Here is an 18,717-nt window from a genome sequence, read left to right as displayed (position 1 = left end):
AGGGCCAATTACCAACCCACTAAGTCTTTGAGAGGGCAGCTCTGAAAGTTGCTGCAGCGTTCACGTGCTGCTGCGGTGAATGAGGAACCCGAACATCTGTTTGACGGGCACGGGCTTGCCCGGAGGTAGATGTTTCCAAAGCAGAGTCACCGGTTAGTTGAATAAGAATGTTGCTTTTACCGAAACGACGCCCTGACATTTAGTATTTGCCTGTAGCATTGACCACAGGGGACTGAAGGACTCGCATTACTAATTAAACTTACTGTGGTCATTGCACATTGCATATGTATACACGGAAAGCTAATGCAATGTTACATGTCAGTTACAGCTCAAAAAAGTAAAAAGACTCAGCACGAAACAACTGCAATATTTTGGGGGCAAATACATCAGGACGGCAAACTCTCCACACATTGCTTCCAAGTAACACCCCTCTGTTGACCATCTGGCTCCCTGCTCCTGTCTGAGGGCGATAGCGGATCCCCCTGGTCTTGCTTGTTTCCGCTCTGGCTGCTGCAATGTGGCCAGCCTGGGGCGTTTTTCCTCTCCCAGTTAGTGGTGCCCTCATTCAACTGCTCCTGACAAGGCCTGTTTAGCTCAGCATTTGTTCTTTCAGACGGTGCTAAAAACAGACACATTCTCTGTTGAGCAAAAACTCGCACCGGTGAAAAGAATTGGTGATAGGTTGAACAGCAGGGCGTGCAACAGTCTGCGTGAGTGGAAACAAGTTATTTTAAAACCTAAGTGTCTTGGGTGGATCATGCAATTGAGAGTGGAAGCATGTGTATACGTACGATGGTCTTTCTAACAATCCCCCAAGTCTGCTCTTTGCTTCCTCAGACTCCACGGTAATTGCTAAGCGAGTCTTATTAACAAAGAGCACAAAAGACCTTGCACTCCAAGACAAATGTTTTCAATCCTCTCACCAGATCCCGAATAGCCGATTTCTACCCCCAAGTACTGAAACGCATAGATCGTCCTAAAACAGTGTTTACTGAGCAATTAAGTCCCAGGCACATTGAAAAGCTCTTTATGTGAATTACACTACCTTACGACAGCCACAACTCACAAGGTAACACGCGAATTTTATTGATGATGCAAGTGGGGAGACCCGGAGTCCACATCGGATAGCATTTGCGTGAAATACATTAAAAGTCTACTAGGAAGAGTTCAGTCACTCAAGGTTCCTTCAGACCCTAGCTATTTTTGTAAATCCTAGCCCACAACCCACAAGAGCAAAGCTAAGGACCTTTTGGATGGCTATAATTTAAACGTTCCCATTCACCTTTACCTTCCAATTACCTACAGCGGGTAGGCTTGCTACTAAGAAGAAAGGGCGATTTCTAGAGTTTAAACGGGGCTAGCAAGATCCTGTCCCCGCTTTTAAACTAAACTCAATTCTCAGCGCCCAAAGATTCCGCCGGGACTGAGGCAGCTTCAGTGGGGAAAAAAAAGGTGGCGCTAGGGCGGCTTCGAGTCGCGGACGCCTGCCCGTCCCCCGTTCAGGCTTCCGGGTTTGCGAGCAGCCGGGGTCACGTGAACCTGCTGTCACGTGACCGCGACTATTGGCCTCGCTTAGAAGCAGAACAGACGCGTCTGGGTTGGGGGGCACTGGTGGGGGGCATTGGTGGGCGGCGGGGCAAGATGGCGGCGCACCTGTCCTACGGCCGAGTGAACCTGAACGTGCTGCGCGAGGCGGTGCGCCGGGAGCTGCGCGAATTCCTGGACAAGTGCGCGGGAAGCAAGGTGAGGGACGGCGGCGGGGACAGCGCCCTGGAACCCGGTCCGGCCTGGCCTCATCCGGTGCGACCGCCAGAGCTCCAGGCGTCTGAGGTTCCTGGTCCAGGCGGGACCGGTGGGGCGGCGAGAGGGGCCCTCTGGTGGGACCTGGGGCCGACAGCCCGGAGTCTGCGTGGCAGCCGAGTGAGCCACCGTGGTGTCTCAGCCCCCGTGAACCAGCTTATATGTCGGGTGCTCTTCAGGTCCCCAGGGGCAGGACGGCGCCCCCTGGGACGCCGGCCCGGAAGGGGGACGGTGTCATTCATTGCAGCGATCACCCGGGTCCTTACAACTCACACCTTGGAGAGTCTCTGAAGCACCAACCCCTTACCCTGCTGCTTGCAGGGATTATGAGAGAAGTTGTAGTTACCTTCAAAAATAACACGGGGTCTCCTGTTAGACCTTTACTAGCATCCAGCTCACCACGGAATCAGACACGGCAGGTCGGGGACTTGGTAGAATTTCTTTTGAGCGATATTACCTCTCCCCTTAGGATTTCTTAGTCTCCCTAAATAACTGGCAGCACACTCTGAACAGAAGAGGAGAACGGAGGAAGCTCGGGAGTCAGTCTTGGAAAGAGTAGGAACCCCGAGAGAGGTAGCGTGGGCGCTAGCAGCCAGCGAGGTAAGAAGAAAGCAGGCCAACCCCAGTTCGAGCTCGGGAAATGATGCTGAAGTCGGCACAGGATGCTGGGTTGGACCCACGTCAGCATCCTGGCCGCGATATTGTAGTGACCGTTTTGTAAAACCTGACCGTTTTGTAAAACCTGACCGTTGGGAAAGTGGGGACAGTGCCCCAGGGATCTCTCTGCAGTATTTCTCACAACGAAACGTCCCCTGCAGTGATCTCAGTACAAGTACCTGTTCAAGGAAAGAGCAATGACCCCGGACTGGAGCAGGACACAGGCTCCCCAGAAGCTCAGAGCAGTGGCCCTCGAGGTGTTACGTCCTTGAGTTGGAGGCCTGACTCCTTATGCTGTCCTTGGACGTGTTACTTAACGTTTCGTGAGCCTTTTACAGTTTCTTCTTTTGTCAAAGTAAGATTTGTAATACCTGCCTTGGAGGTTTTAATTTTATGTCACTGGATGATGATATGATGCTTACACATGCAATGCCAGATGGATCTGTTGCCATTGGCAGTTAACGAGTGGTTCAGTCGAATCACAGACACGCAGTGAAGCTCAGGTCCTTCTCTCCGCTGGGGGCAGGGGTGAAGTCCGAACTCCCCCCGGACCCAGCAGGAGCTTCGCTCGCCCTTGCCATTTCTCTTTAGGCCCGCAGGGTATGAGTGTGGTCGGAGCCTGTTAAATTTGGAGCCTGCTTAATTCGGAGTTGGAAGCAGATGGCCCTACTCTGTGTAACTGCTGTTTGCTGCTGCTATTGTCGAGATTCTTGAAATTAACTGTAGTAAGAGAATGCTTCTCTCCTCTTACAGGCAATAGTGTGGGATGAATACCTCACAGGGCCGTTTGGGCTGATCGCGCAGTACTCCCTGCTGAAGGTAAACGAGCTGTTCGGGTTTTATTCGGGGATTGAGGATTCTGCACTTTTAGCAGTAACAGGAGGATTTTTACATTTTCTCTTGTTTGGCCTTTCTGAACACTGGCATTCACTGTGACTAACATTTTGTGTACAGTGGTCCTTTGGCCTGCGATGCTATACCGACTCTCATCTCAGGGAAATTACTAGCATTGCTTTAGGTGACCGTGACCTGGTGTCTCTGATAGTTCATCGTGTGAGGGTCATGTGAATTCCGATGCAGTGAGCAGTGGCGTCATCCTGAAACGTGGGGCTTTGCACATCTGGCTTTGGAGAATCCAAGTTTGGAAAACTCAGCATCAAGTGCATTTGACCGGGAGTGGGTAACCACTGAGTCTGGGTGCGATCGGCGGAGACGGGCTCCTTGTTGACCTCTCGTGTGTGTGTTTTCCCAGGAGCACGAAGTGGAAAAAATGTTCACCCTGAAAGGAAGCCGTTTGCCGGCAGCTGACGTGAAGAATATTATTTTTTTTGTCAGACCCAGGCTAGAACTGATGGACATTATCGCTGAAAACGTGCTCAGGTATTTCCCAGAGCTTGTGGTGGGTCCACCAGAGGTTGGCCCTTCCGCTGGTGTTAAGGTGCCAGGCCCCCTCATTGCAACTCCCTTCTCTGGCCAGTGGGTGGGAAGGTGGTCTTCGGGAAACCGGGGCAGGCGGGAAAGGATAAGGGGGGGGATGCAAAACCTGAAACTGTTCAAACAGCTGGAGAGCGGGGTCATCGAGTAACCCTGCTGTTTATAGGACAGCAGACTGTTTGGACCTGTATCAGTGCAGGGACCCTCATTAAACAGAAAAGCCTTTAATGATTATTTTTTCGATACACTGAACACACTGTGCTTGAATCTCATAAGCAGAGTAGGTCAGAGCTGAGTACAGTTTAATGCCGCATCCCTCTGCGGAGGAAGTTGTCCCGGCCCGGCCTGCGCTCTGCGGTGCGGTTGGTCGATGTGGCCCCGGAAACCTTAAAAGCAAATGCGCTATTTTGGGAGGTTCACCGATCAGGAGAGCAGAGGTGGGAGTCAGGCGTGATCTTCCGCTTTAATTTAAGGCTCTGTATCGCTGCATTGGTTTGTTGTCAGGAGGACACAGATATCCTGGGTCAATAAACCTGAGAGCTTTAATGCCCCATAAATAGTTTAAGAGGAAGCTAGAAAATGCATTACGAAGTCGTCTGGGGATCGATGCCGCTTTCCCGTCAGGGAGGAAAAAAAACAGAGCGACTGCAGCAGCGGGGGTCGGAAAGTCAATACTGGTGTCTTGAAGCAGACAGCATTTATTTAGCGCCTGCTGCGTACCTGGCGTAGGACTGGGCTCGGGGTAACAGATGCAGCATGGCCTGTGACCCCGGAGAGCGTCCGAGCTGACAGACGGCACTTCCTTTGCAGCGAAGACAGGCGGGGCCCGGCGAGGGATTTCCACATCCTGTTCGTGCCCCGGCGCAGCCTGCTGTGCGAGCAGCGGCTGAAGGACCTGGGCGTCCTGGGCTCCTTCATCCACAGGGAGGAGTACGGCCTGGACCTCATCCCCTTTGACGGGGACCTCTTGTCCATGGAGTCGGAGGGCGCCTTCAGAGTAAGTTTGGCGCTTTCTTTTTTATCGTCGGACTTGAACTTGGGCTAAGCTTATGAGGGTGACAGCGTCAAGGCTGTTGTTTTCATGTGCATTTCCTTGGTTACTGGGAAGCTGAGACTTTTCATAGGTGTACTAACGTTTAAGGTTTTTCTTTTCAGAGAATTGCAAAGTGCTTTGTTCATTTTCTTTGCTCATTTTTCCTGTTTGAGGAATTCTTTATACTCCTATATTCTAGATACTTAACCATTGTGGATTTTAAAAGCTGCAAGTGTAGCCCTGTTTGGCATAGCTCAGTGGATTGAGCCCGGGCCTGCAAACCAAAGGGTCACCATTTCCACCCTCAGTCAGGGCATGTGCTTGGGGTACGGGCCAGGTCCCCAGTAGGGGGCGCACGAGAGGTAACCACACATGGATGTTTCCCTCCCTCCTTCCCTTCCCCTCTCTTTAAAAATAAATTAGTAAATAAAAATCTTTAAAACAAAAGCTGCAAGTATCTTCTGCAGTGTGTGGCTTGTCTTTTAACTTACATTGTGATACCTTTTATCATGTGGACGTTTCCAAGGGAGTTAAATCTTTTAGTAATCGCTTTATTAAGGCACAGCTCACATAGCAGAGATTCCCCCTTGTTCAATGTGCTGTTCAGCAGCGTCCTCAGTGTCCTCACGGAGTTGTGCCGCTCTCGCCGCTGTCTGATTCGGGGACATTTCTGTCGTCCCCAGAGAAACCCACTGCCATTAGCAGCCACTTCCCACCCCCCCACCCCAGCGTCTGGCAACACTCGTGTATTGCAGCCTGTGTGGACCTGCCGATTCTAGAAATTTGTTAGCAGCGAACCTTAGCATATGTGGTCTTTTGTGTCTGGCTATTTTTTTTTTTTAGCATCACGTTTTCCAGGTTCCCCTGTGTTACAGTGTGTTATAGCGTGTTACAGCATGTATCACTGCCTCACTGATTTTTGTTGCCAGATAGCATTCCATCGTGATGGCGTCCAACATTTTGTTTGTCGTTCATCTGTGGTGGACAGCTGGCGACCTTTCGTCCACGGTGACGCCGTGGACAGTCACGCGGGGCTTTGTGCGTGTGTGTTTTCATTTCTCGTAGACGCACCTGCGAGGGGAACGGCCGGGCTCCGTGGCTGAACTCCGTGCTGAGCACTGCGAGGAACGGCCAGCCTGTGTTCCGGAGACTGAGAACTTACGGAGACAGAAACTGAGACTAACACCCCGTAAATAGTTTATGCAGCTGCAGCTCATCCCCTCCCACTTTAAAAAAAAAAAGATGTGTTACATTTATTTTCAGAGAGGGGGAAGGGAGGGAGAAAGAGGGAGAGAAACATTGATTGGTTGCCTCTCGAATGTCCCCCACTGGGGACCTGGCCTGCAACCTAGGCATGTGCCCTGACGGGGAATCGAACCCGTGACCCCTCCGTCCGTGGGACCGTGCCCAACCAACTGAACCACAGCAGCCAGGGCTGGAGACCAGAACTCTTGAGAAGCACTGGTGTCCTGCAGGACATCGTGTGAAACGTTTTGTCCCCCGGCAGGTTGTCACAATGGTCACCACCGTGCGAGGTAACCTGGGCAGCCCTCGGCGGCGGCGTGAGGGGCTCGTCTGGTAACGCGGAGTTTCCGGTCCCTTCTGTCCCGCCGCGCTTGCTCCCCGCGGGTTTGCCCGCACTGAGTCTCCTCCGGCGACGGCGCGGGTTTCTCCTCCGCGTTTTTCCTGAGAAACCGCAAACATACGGAGCGGTTGGAAGAACCGTGCCGGGAGCGCCCACATACCCAGCGCCCAGATGCTGGGGTGCACGTGTTGCCACGTTCACTTCACACGCGTCTCTAACGATGTCCTCACGTATAATTAACTCCCGTCCGCGTAGTGAGTGTGAATCAGCCGCAGCTGTGGAGGGCGAGCCCCGGCACGACCAGGGCCGTCCGGGACTGGCTCCTGTTTATTGAATCGGGGGCTGGCAAGGAAGCGCAGAGCTATTTTCGGCGCAGGTCGTGGAGCCCTGGGCTTTGTATGTCCACTGAGGGATCCCGTCTAGAGATCCAGCTTGTTGCCTGGATGGTAACACGACGAGTTCTGGCTTGCGCTCCCTTCAAACCTGGTTTCTGGAGGAGCCGCGTTTCGCTTGGTCGCGAGCTTTTTAAACAGCGAGCGTGCCTGGGGCCGGAGGCACTCGGGACCTGCCCGCGCTTTCAGGACGCGGTGAGGGCCGTCTCCGTCGGTGCACCAAGCGGGACTCGGGGGCTAGAATGCTGCCTTGTCCGATGCTCGGTGACGGTGCTAAGCGTGGTGTGACTTCAGTGTGTACGTGTGAAAACCAGTACATACAAAATCTGTGGCCTTTGTAAAGACAATTCAAAAAAGAACTTTGCAAGGTCAAAAATTATGTGTATGTATTTGTTTTTAAAGACTTTGTTTGGTTTTAGAGAGAGGGGAGGGGAAGGAGAAAGAGAGGGAAAGAAACATCAGTGTGTGGTTGCCTCCCACGCGCGCTGTACTGGGGACCTGGCCTGCAACCCAGGCATGTGCCCTGACTGAGAATTGAACCAGTGACCCTTTAGTTCACAGGCCCATGCTCAATCCACTGAGCTATTCTAGCCAGGGCAAATTATGTTTATTTAAATGTTGATAGGCATTAGCTTTTGGCCCTCCCAAGATACTCTTGGCTTGAAACACCACGTGGAAGTTTGCACGAGCCAAATAGAGTTAAGATATTGATACAAACAATCACCCCACTGCCAATCACATTAGAGCAAAGTTAGAAGTAACGTTTATATCTCTTTAAAAAAACAGACGTAAAAAATGTGTTGGTGTTAATAGAACTTTTAAGTTAAAAAACAAACAAACATGAATGCTCTTTTGAGATATGTTCCCTGGTAATTTTTCTTGAACTTTTTCGTATCTCTGCTCCCGGGAGGAGTGTGAGGTAGTTTTGGCAGAAAGTACGTCTGTAGCCATTCCTGGTTTTGGCCTGTTGTGCTCAGCAGAACAGTAAGGCACATGCAGACTGGGAAGAGCCAGCCGCCCTCTCTTCCTTGACCCCTCGGCCGTCCCTGTCCCCTCCCCCTCTGGCTCTGGAGACTAGAGAGTGTTAGTGAGTGGATGGAGGTTGTAAAATACGCATCTAACTTCCAACCAAAGCTAACATTTATTAAGCACTGAACACGTTTCAGGTGCTAAACCTCAAGCTACGCTGATAAGCGTTTTTCCCATTTAGCCCTTACGGTGTGTGCAGTATGCTCCCTTCTGCAGAGGAATCACCGAGGCACAGAGAGGTTGCCTCGCTGCCTCGGGGCCGGCTGGGAAGTGACAGCGGCGGGGTGGGGTCGTGGGGTCGCATCAGGGCCCCCGCGCCCAGAACCCGCGCCCTCACCCTCTCGTGTCCGAGCTGATCGCTTCCCTCTCTCCCTTCTCAGCTGGTTCTGCATCTCTTTTTAGCTATTTTACAATGCGGAAAAAGGTGCATTTTTGTATACTTACCAAAATACACTTTGTGTATTTTATAAAGTGAAACACAGTTTCCAAAAACAAGATCATGCTTTAAAAGTTGTTCAACCGTCCTTTCCCCTCTCTCACGCTGTTACGGCTGTTGGTGCGTGTGCAGACCTGCCGAGTGCCTGTGAGAATGTGAAGTGTCCTTCTGTGTGGTCGTCTGGGACTCGGGGGGTCAGAGAATTCATGCGTTTGTGCACATTAGCCTGTGGCCGTCCCCAAATGTCCCCCCAAAGTTTACACTCACCACGGCCACTGAGAGAACCGTGTGAGTCTCTGTTCATCAGTAATTTGTGCAAGAGCTGGTCAACTGAGAGCTGGCGTGCCTGGTGAACACTTTTCTTCCAGAAGGTTCTGCCCCGGGAGAGTTGCTTCCACGGCTGCACCCTGATTGCCGAGCTGTTGGCCTCGTGGCCTGAAGTGCCAAACAGCAGCTTTCTACAAGGGACTTGGGTCCCGCCTCCTGCGTCCCCAGCAGGGTGGAAACGGTCTTGCCCACTGCCAAGGCCCAGTGCCAGACGGAGGCAGGCGCCTGGATGACCGGGGTCTGACGGTGACCGGCCCTTCCTCCCCGCAGGAGTGCTACCTGGAGAGCGACCAGACCAGCCTGTACCACGCAGCCAAGGGGCTGATGACCCTGCAGGCCCTGTACGGGACCATCCCCCAGATCTTCGGGAAAGGAGAGTGCGCGAGGGTGAGAGACTTGCCCGTCCGGTGCTGAAGGGGGGCCCCCCGGCACCCTGGGGGGGGCAGGAGCGGGAAGCCATTTACAAGCAAGCCTGGTCGATCCTTTCTATTTGGGAACTCGCCTACTCATTACAGTGTATTCATAACCCCAATCGCATGCGTGTTCTGTGGACTTGCCCAGAGCAGCAAAGACTCTGAGGTGCCCAGCGTGCTCGTGGGCAGCCGGAGCTGAGCAAAGCAATGCTCTGCCCTCGTTTCGGCTCCTACTGTAAACAGCATCCTTTCTGCCGCTAAATGGGGCCGTGCACTACTTAATGCCACACTTTTTTTTGCATCTTTGTGCCCGTCATTGGTGATTTTGCTGTTAAAACAGCTCCCGAGCGCAGGGCCAACGTGCTGTCTAGCGCCCCGGAGTGTTAGGTTAGCTGCACTCGGGCATGAGTGACGACAGTGCACCACCAGCACCTGCTCTTACAAAGCGTCTTCAAACGGAAACACGCGAAACGAGGTCCCGTCTGCCCAGAGCGCGCAGGCACCTCGCCCCGTGATTCCCGTGGGAGCGGGGCTGGGTGCTCCCTAGTGCATGTCCACGGCGGCATTCCGGGACGGGCGGCCAGAATGGCGGCAGCGGGCGGGAACGGAAGCGCAGGAGCAGCGGCCCGAGCGCTGGGACGCCCGGCGGGCAGAGCACGCGTGTCTGCGGCTGCGCGTTTCTCACCGGCCTCGCCGGTCCGCGGGTTTTCTCTTTCTTTACTTCTTTGACTGTCTTCCTGTTTTTAGCTGAATTTCAAAACCGGCCAATTCCCAGGAGGGTCCCGCCTGATCCAATGTTTTGTTTCCAGCAAGTGGCCAATATGATGATCAGGATGAAGAGAGAGTTTACAGGGAGCCAGAATGCAATATTCCCCGTTTTCGATAACCTCTTGCTGCTCGACCGAAACGTGGATTTGTTGACACCTCTCGCCACTCAGCTTACGTACGAAGGGCTCATCGATGAGATTTACGGCATCCAGAACAGTGAGTCAGCTGCCGTCTGTTTTTACCAATAGGTCGCCTGATAAAAACATCCAGAAGGTCATTTTTTTAAGGTGCTTTCTTTGCATATAAATGACAATAACTGAAAATACAAAAATACTGTTTTTGACTCTTAGACACTAGAGGTAGGCAGCGTCCGGGCGAGCTGTCGGTCACACGGGGGCTGGCAGGCCGTGCAGGGGAGGACTGTGCTTGTCCCCTGTGAGCAGACGCCCCGGGTTGGCTACCAGAGACACTGCAGTTTGGAGAGGACAGGGCCTCGCGGCCGGCAGTCCTGCGGGAGAGCCGTGGGCGAGGTGGCCTTGGGGAGGGGTTGGAGAGAGGGCTGCTGGCGACGGGCAGGCAGCCGGGCAGAGCAGGGGTGGGGGTGACCGGCCGGCCAAAGCAGAGAACGTGGCAGGGGGGACGGGAATCCAGGGGCGAGACTGGCACGGAGGTCGGGGACCCTCGATGGACGCCTGCGGGGGTTCAGGCTCCCCAGACTGTCAGTCAGGGGTCCCAGACGCGGGCGGTTTGGTTTGGGCCCACACGATGTTTGCTGGTTGCTGGCAGCGTTTAGAACTGGAGAAAATTTTAATAAGAGTCCTGACTTTCTTGTTTACGGTCAGAGTGTGCTTTGTGGGAAAATCAAAGCCTCCAGAGCACTGGGCACCGTGTTTTGGTAACGGCCCCTGTCGCCCAGGTTACGTGAAGTTACCGCCGGAGAAATTCGCGCCCAAGAAGCAGGGCGACGGCGGGAAGGATCTTCCCACGGAGGCCAAGAAGCTGCAGCTGAATTCCGCAGAGGAGCTGTACGCCGAGATCCGGGACAAGAACTTCAACGCCGTGGGCTCCGTGCTGAGCAAGAAAGCCAAGGTGATCTCGGCGGCGTTCGAGGTGAGCCGGCTCCCTGGTCCTGCTGCCGCGCTCGTCCCAGGCTGGACTGCCCATCACCCGGGCGGTGGGGGCCGCCCACAGATCCAGGCAGGGCAGAGCCTCAGCGCGGTGGCCACCTCGTGTCCTCGGAAACTGCCCACCGCCCTGTTGGGCCACACGGGCTTCCTTCCAGCTGTGTCCCAGGCCCGTGAGAAAAGGGCTTTTGTTATATTCTCCACCCCCACCGACCCCACCCTCTTTGGGGCTCGGGACAGTGTCTGCACTTCACCACCTTGTGTCAGAAACATTCGTTTCCCTTCTTTTTCGTTCTCCCCTGCCTTCCTCGAGAGGAGGCCAGCCGCGCTGCGAATAGAAGATCCTCGTGATAGGACTTGCAGTCGGGGGTGAGAACCCCAAGTCTGGCCGACAGGCCCTCGAGGGGGACCCTGCGGAGGACGAGCTGGGCGATAATGACAGCGAGGGCCCCAGGGCCTGGGGCTTTTTCCTTAGCGGCTTCGTTGTCGCCCCCGCGCTGCCTCCCGCCCCGTCCCGGGTTCGGGTCCCGGGTTCGGCCCGTGTGGGAGGCGGGAGGTCGGCCAGCTGGTGGGCTGAGTACTTGGACTTTACAGACGGAAACTTGGAGAGTTTTTGAAAACTAGTTTCCCCCCCCGAGTCTGTATTTGTAGATTTCTTCTTTCTTAGACATTATATTCATTAATTGATTTTCACATTTCTCAAATTATTTTGGTCTAAATGATTCCGTTTTGTGGGGGGAAAACACTTTGTCACTAAGCAAGGTTCACTTTGTTCATGGACGATTCAAGTTTGAGGTTCCGTAGGAAGCATGGATTTTTTCTTCCTGTTATAGAGGGAACTTTCTGGCGTTTATGTTCCCCTCTTAACACACTGTTTTCAGTTTGGTGTTTTCCTCCGAAATGTCTGTGGTTTCCCCAGGACCCCCCCCCACCACCACGCACACTCAGATGCCCACAAAGCCTGTTCCCAGAGGGGGCCGGTGCCTCGGGAGGGAACGCCACCGGCGGTTGCTCTCTGCCGGCGCACTAACGCTGCGGCCCGGCCCGGCGAACGCCCCTCCTCTGCTTCTCCGCGTGACGTGGGAGCTGGGTCAGGCCCGGGCTCATTTGGGATTCTGTCACGTGAAAATGAACTAAACGTCACTGAGCTCTGCGGAGAACAGAGCTCCCAAAGCGTCCCCCCTTCTCCGTGGCTCCGCCCGCTGCAGGAGAGGCACCACGCCAAGACGGTGGGGGAGATCAAGCAGTTCGTGTCCCAGCTGCCCCACATGCAGGCGGCCAGGGGCTCGCTGGCCAACCACACCTCGATCGCGGAGCTGATCAAAGACGTCACGAGTGAGTGTCCGCGGGGTCGCGGGGTCGCGGGGTCGGTCTGGCCCCTGGCACCACCACTCTGGTCCTCCTTGTCCATCACGTGCACAGAGGGTCCCAGTTAAACGTGTGCCGTTCGTGGGTAACACGTTTCTTTTCACTATTGCAGTGAGGTAATCCTACGATGCAATCCCATGTTGTTGAGGATTATTTAATTAGAGCAGGGTGATGTTTCTGTTGCTGTTTTTCGCTTGAACTTTCTGCAGAATCGGTAGCTAGCATGCGGTGAGTGTTTTGAAAGAGTGCGGATGGTGTGTGTTAGGCCGAAGGCAAGTGTGTTCATTACAACTCGGGCTGTAACAGCTGGTCGGAGACCGGTCGGGGCCCTGCATTGTGAAGCACAGTCCGACTCTTAAATACAGTGCAGTGCCGGCCAGTCGGGTCTCCCCTTGTTGATGGAAACCAGTCGAAACCGGGTGGACTCTGATGATGAAGTACTCTGTCTGGGGGAAAGAGCTTGCACTGACACCGAGGCAAAGTTGTTCAGACCGGTCTCTGAGCTGTGGGGGTGGCACGGGGGGTGGGGGATGGAGGTGGGGGGCGGGGCCGACTGCGTCTCCGTGTGGCGGGAGCACAGGCTGCAGGGTGGCCGTGCTTTTCCAGGATTCCCATGGGGTGGGCGGGGGGGGGGGGGGTTCCGCCTTTTGCTTGCTTGCTCTTTGGCGTGTCTTACTCCTTTCACTGCGCGCCGTCCGTGAAAGCACTCCGCTCAAATAAATGGGCGTTTGTTTAACTTCCGAGTTGTACATTTCCTGATCACGTTTCAGCTTCCGAGGACTTCTTCGAGAAGCTGACGGTGGAGCAGGAGTTTATGTCTGGAATAGACACGGATAAGGTGCGTGAGGGGTGGCGCTGTCGAGCGAGTACTGACTGCTTACAGGCACGGGGTTATTTATGGCTAGGAAAGCAGCCGTTTTGGCTCCAGTGTGTTGCTTTTTTTAAGAGCAAATGCAAAGTGTGAACACGCACGTTTTATCAGGTGACGCTGCGACGCAGAGAGGCCGGGCCAGCCCCTGAGGCCGCGGGGCTGTGAGGGCGGCGGTAGGCGGCCGAGGATATTTGCTTTCAGAGAGACGTGGTCTAAGACTTTCTTCACATATTCGTCTCTATTACTAAACCTAAAATTATCTAGCCTTTGAAAATGCCTGCTGTCTAGAAATAGTCCCGTTACCAGTAACTCGCTGCTGTGTGGGGGTGGGCCAGGCCACACACACCTCCCGGGAGGCGGTGCGCAGGGGCAGGGGAGTCCAGACGCGCGTCCAGGGGCCGAGCGTGGCCTCGGGACCTGGTGCTCCTGGTGCCTGGGGGCGGGCAGCAGGGCCCCTGGAGGGGCCTCGGGAATGTGGGGAGGGGAGCCGCCCCCCCACGGAGCTCCTGTGTCTGGTTTTGAAGAAGAGTCGCGCGCGCCGAGTCCGTGAGGGCCCCGGATCGGGGCCGGCGCGCATCTGTCTGTGCTCCGCCGGCAGGTCAACAGCTACATCGAGGACTGCATCGCCCAGAAGCACCCTCTGATCAAGGTGCTGAGACTGATTTGCCTCCAGTCTGTGTGCAACAGCGGGCTCAAACAGAAAGTTCTGGATCATTACAAACGAGAGGTTCTCCAGGTCAGTGTGGTGTTAAATGACGGATTTGCCGAGGGAGAAAAATTTTTTTTTAAGACTTCCCAGATCTGCCGTTTCGGTACACTTTCCGCTGTCCTTTACACTGTTGAACACCCGGAGGGGTTGTCCGTGGTGTCAGTCACCGTGTGCTGTGTTTGCGTCATCACCGTCATCACCATCGTTGTCGTCCAGTCTGTGGAGCGGGACCGGGCGCCAGGGGAGAGCTCTGCCGGCGGTCATCCGTCCGATGCCCACAACAGCCCCCGAGCCGCCCCGCTCTCTGGGTGGTACAGCTGGGGCACAGGGTGGCTGCGCGCCTCCCCCGAGGCCACGCGCCTCCCCCGAGGCCACGCAGCTCGGCAGTCGGGCACCGGGGCCCGGGGCCCACGCGCCGCACCAGGTGGCGTTGGAAGGAGGGAGGGAGCCCTGCGGTTCTCCTGATTCCTCAGCAGACTCGCTGAAATCAGGCCCATGTTACTTTGTAACAATTCTCGTGATTCCTCAGCAGGCTCACTGAACTCGAGCCTGTGTTACTTTGTAACAAGGAAGAGCCCCGCAGTATTTACTTGTAAAACTGCCCGCTCCCCTCCCTTTGCAGACTCTCAGGCAGTGTTTATCTGCTGTTACCAGTCACAGTTACATACATTACTGTTAAAGCTAAATGTTTGCTCAGTTTTGAGGGGGGGGGTGGTTGTCCCTTTAAAAAATTACACAAATACCACACACGTCCTTGTTGTGTAAGGCAGAAGTACACGGAGCAAAATGTGACCCTCCCTGCACCCCACTCCCCGCCCAGCTAGGACCAAGGTCAGCGTGGGCTTTGTCTGCTTGCGATCGCCTTCTTCCTTTACGTAAAAAACATTTACACGTGCGGTCTGGGGGCCGAGACTGGCTGGATCCGAGCACCCCCCGCCCCCGTGGTGGTGGTAGCGGTGTGACCTCGGGCGACTTACGTACACCTCCTCTCTGTGAAGCAGAGGCGATGAGGACACCGACGTCGTGGGGCTGTGACGAGGAAGACCGAGTCCATGCGTGGGGAGCTCCTGGAACAGAACGGTGCCCCCCCACGGAAGACGTGGTGGGAGTGTTGCCTGTGGTTTACTGACGGTTTTTTCACAGAAATGCGATTCTACCATATACACAATATTTTATTACTGTATTTTTTTGCCCTTGAGAATATATCCGAGATATTTTTCGGTTGTCTCTATTGGGCTAACACTGGTTAACACAGCTGCGTAGGTTTCGGGGTACAGATCTGTGACACACGATCCATGTATTGCTGTGTGTTCGCCAGCCCGAGTCCAGTCTCCTCCCATCACTGTCGATCGCCCCTTGACCCTCCCCTGCTTCCCCTCCCCCCTCCACGATCTTGCTTATCAGGATGTAGAAACCTGCCTCATTCCTTTCCGGAGCTGACTGTGCCCCCCCACACACACACGCACACGCACACGCACGGCCCAGCCTCGAGCAGCGCGGGCGTTGAAAATTCACGTGTAACTTTGGATGCCCGCCCCCCGGAGCCCGACCACTACAGCCCGCTGTAGACTGGACGCCCCACCGATGCCGTGACAGTCAGCTGACACGTCCCGGGTGCCCTGTGTACCGCGAGCTGTGTTCTCACAGTAAACTAAACCGGAGAGAACACAGCATCGTTAGAGCCGGGGGGAGGAGCACGGGCTCCTGCAGCAGCACCGCGCGCCTGCGGCGAGAGCGGGGCCGGCGGGAGCGGACTCCGCAGTGCAGAGCCGTGTTGTCGGCCGCCCGGTGCTGGCTGACTCGCTGCTCCCTCGGGTGGGGCCCACGGATGTGGGCCCCGGGCATTCTAAGTCCCTCCCGAGGCAGCGAGCTGGGCTGGCTGTGAGGAACAGGCGGGTCCCTGTGCCCAGGGTGCACCCCAGACCGCCGGGCGGGCAGCACTCCACTCTGAAGGGTGCGGAGACCCTCCCCCGGTCTGACGCCGGGCGGACGGCCCCTCTTGCAGACGTACGGCTACGAGCACCTCCTGACCCTGCACAGCCTGGAGAAGGCCGGCCTGCTGAAGCCGCAGGCGGGCGGCCGGAACAGCTACCCGACCATCCGGAAGACCCTGCGCCTCTGGATGGACGACGTCAACGAGCAGGTGGGGCGCCGCCCTCTCGCCGGCCCGGGGAGCTGCCGGGGAGCAGTCGGTAGTGATGGTGACAGTGACAGTATGCGCTGCCCGGTCCACGCAGCCGCCTGCCTTCCTGAAAACAGTTTTCTGATGTTCAGGGAAAAATGATGCATTCGTGTGTTCCGTCCGGCAGAATCCCGGCAAGAAACAGGAGGGCGCGCTCACACTGGGCGGTTTGAGGGAGAGTTTCATAAAGAGGGGGTGGGGGGCCTGCCGAGGCCGGAGGGCACGGAGAGGGGGCTGTCCCGGACCTGGGCAGAGGAGCTGTGGGGGCTGCTGTCCGACAAGACGAGGGGTGAGAGGCCTCCCGTCGAGGGACAACCAGCCTCCAGCGGAGGGACAGGGAGGATGCGGGGGGGGGGCGGGCGAGAAACCCCTGACCTCACTGCTGCCCGCCCACCGGCTTCTGTCTGGTGCCTCCCAGGGGCCAGACCCAAGCAGAGGGCGAGGGACGCGTTGGTCTAGGGCCTGCACGTCCGCCCCGGGCTCAGCCGGCCGAGGAGAGGGGCAGAGAGGACCCAGAAGACACAGCGGGGTGGAAAGTCAGCTCGTGCAAGAGTGAGGCAGGCAGGGAAGAGTTAGGTTCCCTCCGCGTCTGAGCCCAGTCCCCCTCGGGGGCAACTGCCGTTACCCCCGGCCCGTTTTCGCCCTTCCGGAAAGAGTCTGTGCGTGCACCAACACTGGTACATGCGTGCGCACGTTCTGCACCGTTGGTGTGCGAAGCGGGGTGCACTTTGCCTTACGTCACTGTCTGTCCCGGTCTTCCTCGGTTTCTTTCTTCTCTTTCCTCCTGGTGTTCCATAAGGGACTTTATTGGGCTGCCCCGTGCGATGAAGGCCAATAATTAAATTGTCTCCTCTCTCGGTGGCAAAGTTGGATTGTTTTTTCCCGCTTGGAACGCAGAGACTTCGGTTTCTGGGTCGCACGGCGTGCGTAATCTGTTAGTCAGGCTCTCCTCGCTGCCCCGGCCTGCTGCTCCCGTCCCCACCCCCCGTGGACGCTGTGTCCTGCAGACCCTCCTGTGACTTACCTCGTGTTCCAAAGTTCTATTTATACCAGCTACATAGCGGTTTGGCCAATGCACCTTATTTTACGACTTAACAGATTTCTGTCCATCGTAGTCCAGGTTGCTTCCGGCTTTTCACGGGTTCAGACGACGTGGCGGTTAATGTCAGGGCTCTGGGCCAGTCTCCCGGGCACCAGCCCCTCTGTAGGAGGTGTGCCCACAAGTGGGACTGCCAGGTCACCCTCCCGGAAGTTTCTTGCCAAACCGAGTAACACATGTTCATCGTCAGCACCTAGAGGTGCTTTGCGTGGCCTTTCAAGGATGTGAACCTCTGGCTGCTGCGACACGGAGGGCAGCTTGCGGCTTGGCCTCAAACAGATAATTTGGGGTCGCCGAAAGGCCACGGTTAGGTGGCCCTGAGGCTGTGTGCCCACAGGCTCCCCCCCTCTGATTGCCGGCAGAACCCCACGGACATCTCCTACGTGTACAGCGGCTACGCCCCTCTCAGCGTGCGGCTGGCGCAGCTGCTCTCCCGGCCCGGCTGGCGCAGCATCGAGGAGGTGCTCCGCATCCTCCCGGGCCCCCACTTCGAGGAGCGGCAGCCCCTGCCTACGGGGCTGCAGAAGAAACGTGAGTCTGCAGCGGGCCCTGGGACCACCACGCCCTGGCGGCGCGGCTCTCGTGTGCTCCGCAGCTGCTTTGGAAAGCACGTTGGTCAGGTCCCCGGGAGTCAGGGCCCGGTCTAGCCCTTGGGTCCGTTGCTCCTGTATCCTGTAAGCACGGGAGCCCGCTGTTCCCTGGGGGGTGGCGGTTCCCCGCCTCGGAGCGGAGATCTCGGAGGTTAGAGGAGACGCCTGGGGGCGACATCGCGTGCCTGAGTTTCCCGTGACCTGTCTGACCAAGACAGGTGTGACGTCGTTTCCTCCCACAAACGATGCAGTTTCTTAGGAGGTGGGAAGAGAAGCTCATCAGTGCTCTCAGTTCTGAAACGTTGCCATTTCAGGTCAGCCGGGAGAAAACCGGGTCACCCTGGTCTTTTTCCTCGGGGGCGTGACCTTCGCCGAGATCGCCGCCCTGCGCTTCCTGTCCCAGCTGGAGGACGGAGGCACCGAGTATGTCATCGCCACCACCAAACTGATGAACGGGGCCACCTGGATAGAGTCCCTGATGGAGAGACCCCTGTAGGGCGCTCGGGGTGGGCCGGACGGCGAGCTGCGGGGTGCACCGCCCGCCGAAGACGCCGCCGGCAGGGAGTGCGGCGTGCACCTCCGGGGCGGCCCCTCCGGTTAGGCTGGTCTCTCCCTCCTCCTCCTCCTCCGGGTTCCTAGCTGCTCCAGAAAAGAAGAACAGGGGAGAACAGTTGTGAGTGTCCTGAGCTCAGGACCTCCGTGAGAGACCTCTGGAAACATGCTGAGGACAGTGGGGATGGATCGTCTGTACAGCCACGCACATGGGGCCCGTTCATCAGACAAGAAGGCAGGGTCCAGGCAGGTCAAAAACGGAAATAAAAGTGGAAAGTCCAACCCCTGATAAGTAGAGCCAGATTTCTTGAAGTCACAGGCCTAGGGCGGTGGTTAGGCGTTGGGAGC

General features: G+C 56.2%; 1 protein-coding gene across 1 annotated transcript; it reads left to right on the top strand.

The window, feature by feature from the left end:
* Window positions 1-1,594: 1,594 nt before the first annotated feature.
* Window positions 1,595-18,651, top strand: VPS33A (VPS33A core subunit of CORVET and HOPS complexes). The gene is made up of 13 exons (XM_045844836.1): window positions 1,595-1,743; window positions 3,211-3,276; window positions 3,710-3,837; window positions 4,702-4,888; window positions 8,964-9,080; window positions 9,916-10,090; window positions 10,791-10,984; window positions 12,207-12,333; window positions 13,137-13,204; window positions 13,836-13,973; window positions 15,952-16,089; window positions 17,590-17,758; window positions 18,132-18,651. Exons 1-13 carry the CDS (start codon window positions 1,642-1,644, stop codon window positions 18,311-18,313), a joined length of 1,791 nt encoding a protein of 596 aa, XP_045700792.1. The 5' UTR covers window positions 1,595-1,641; the 3' UTR covers window positions 18,314-18,651.
* The last annotated feature ends 66 nt before the right edge of the window (window positions 18,652-18,717 follow it).

This window comes from Phyllostomus hastatus, unplaced genomic scaffold (genome assembly GCF_019186645.2).
Source record: "Phyllostomus hastatus isolate PE091 unplaced genomic scaffold, TTU_PhHast_1.1 phas_contig_1162, whole genome shotgun sequence".
NCBI lineage: Eukaryota > Metazoa > Chordata > Mammalia > Chiroptera > Phyllostomidae > Phyllostomus > Phyllostomus hastatus.
Note: the sequence above shows the minus strand (reverse complement) of the source record. Positions and strands in the feature narration are given on the sequence as shown.

Coding starts and splice junctions, on each gene's coding strand:
- VPS33A (XM_045844836.1), top strand. CDS start 1,642: ATGGCGGCGCACCTGTCCTACGGCCGAGTGAACCTGAACGTGCTGCGC. Junction 1,744..3,210: donor ACAAGTGCGCGGGAAGCAAG/GTGAGGGACGGC, acceptor CTCCTCTTACAG/GCAATAGTGTGGGATGAATA. Junction 10,091..10,790: donor GATTTACGGCATCCAGAACA/GTGAGTCAGCTG, acceptor CCTGTCGCCCAG/GTTACGTGAAGTTACCGCCG.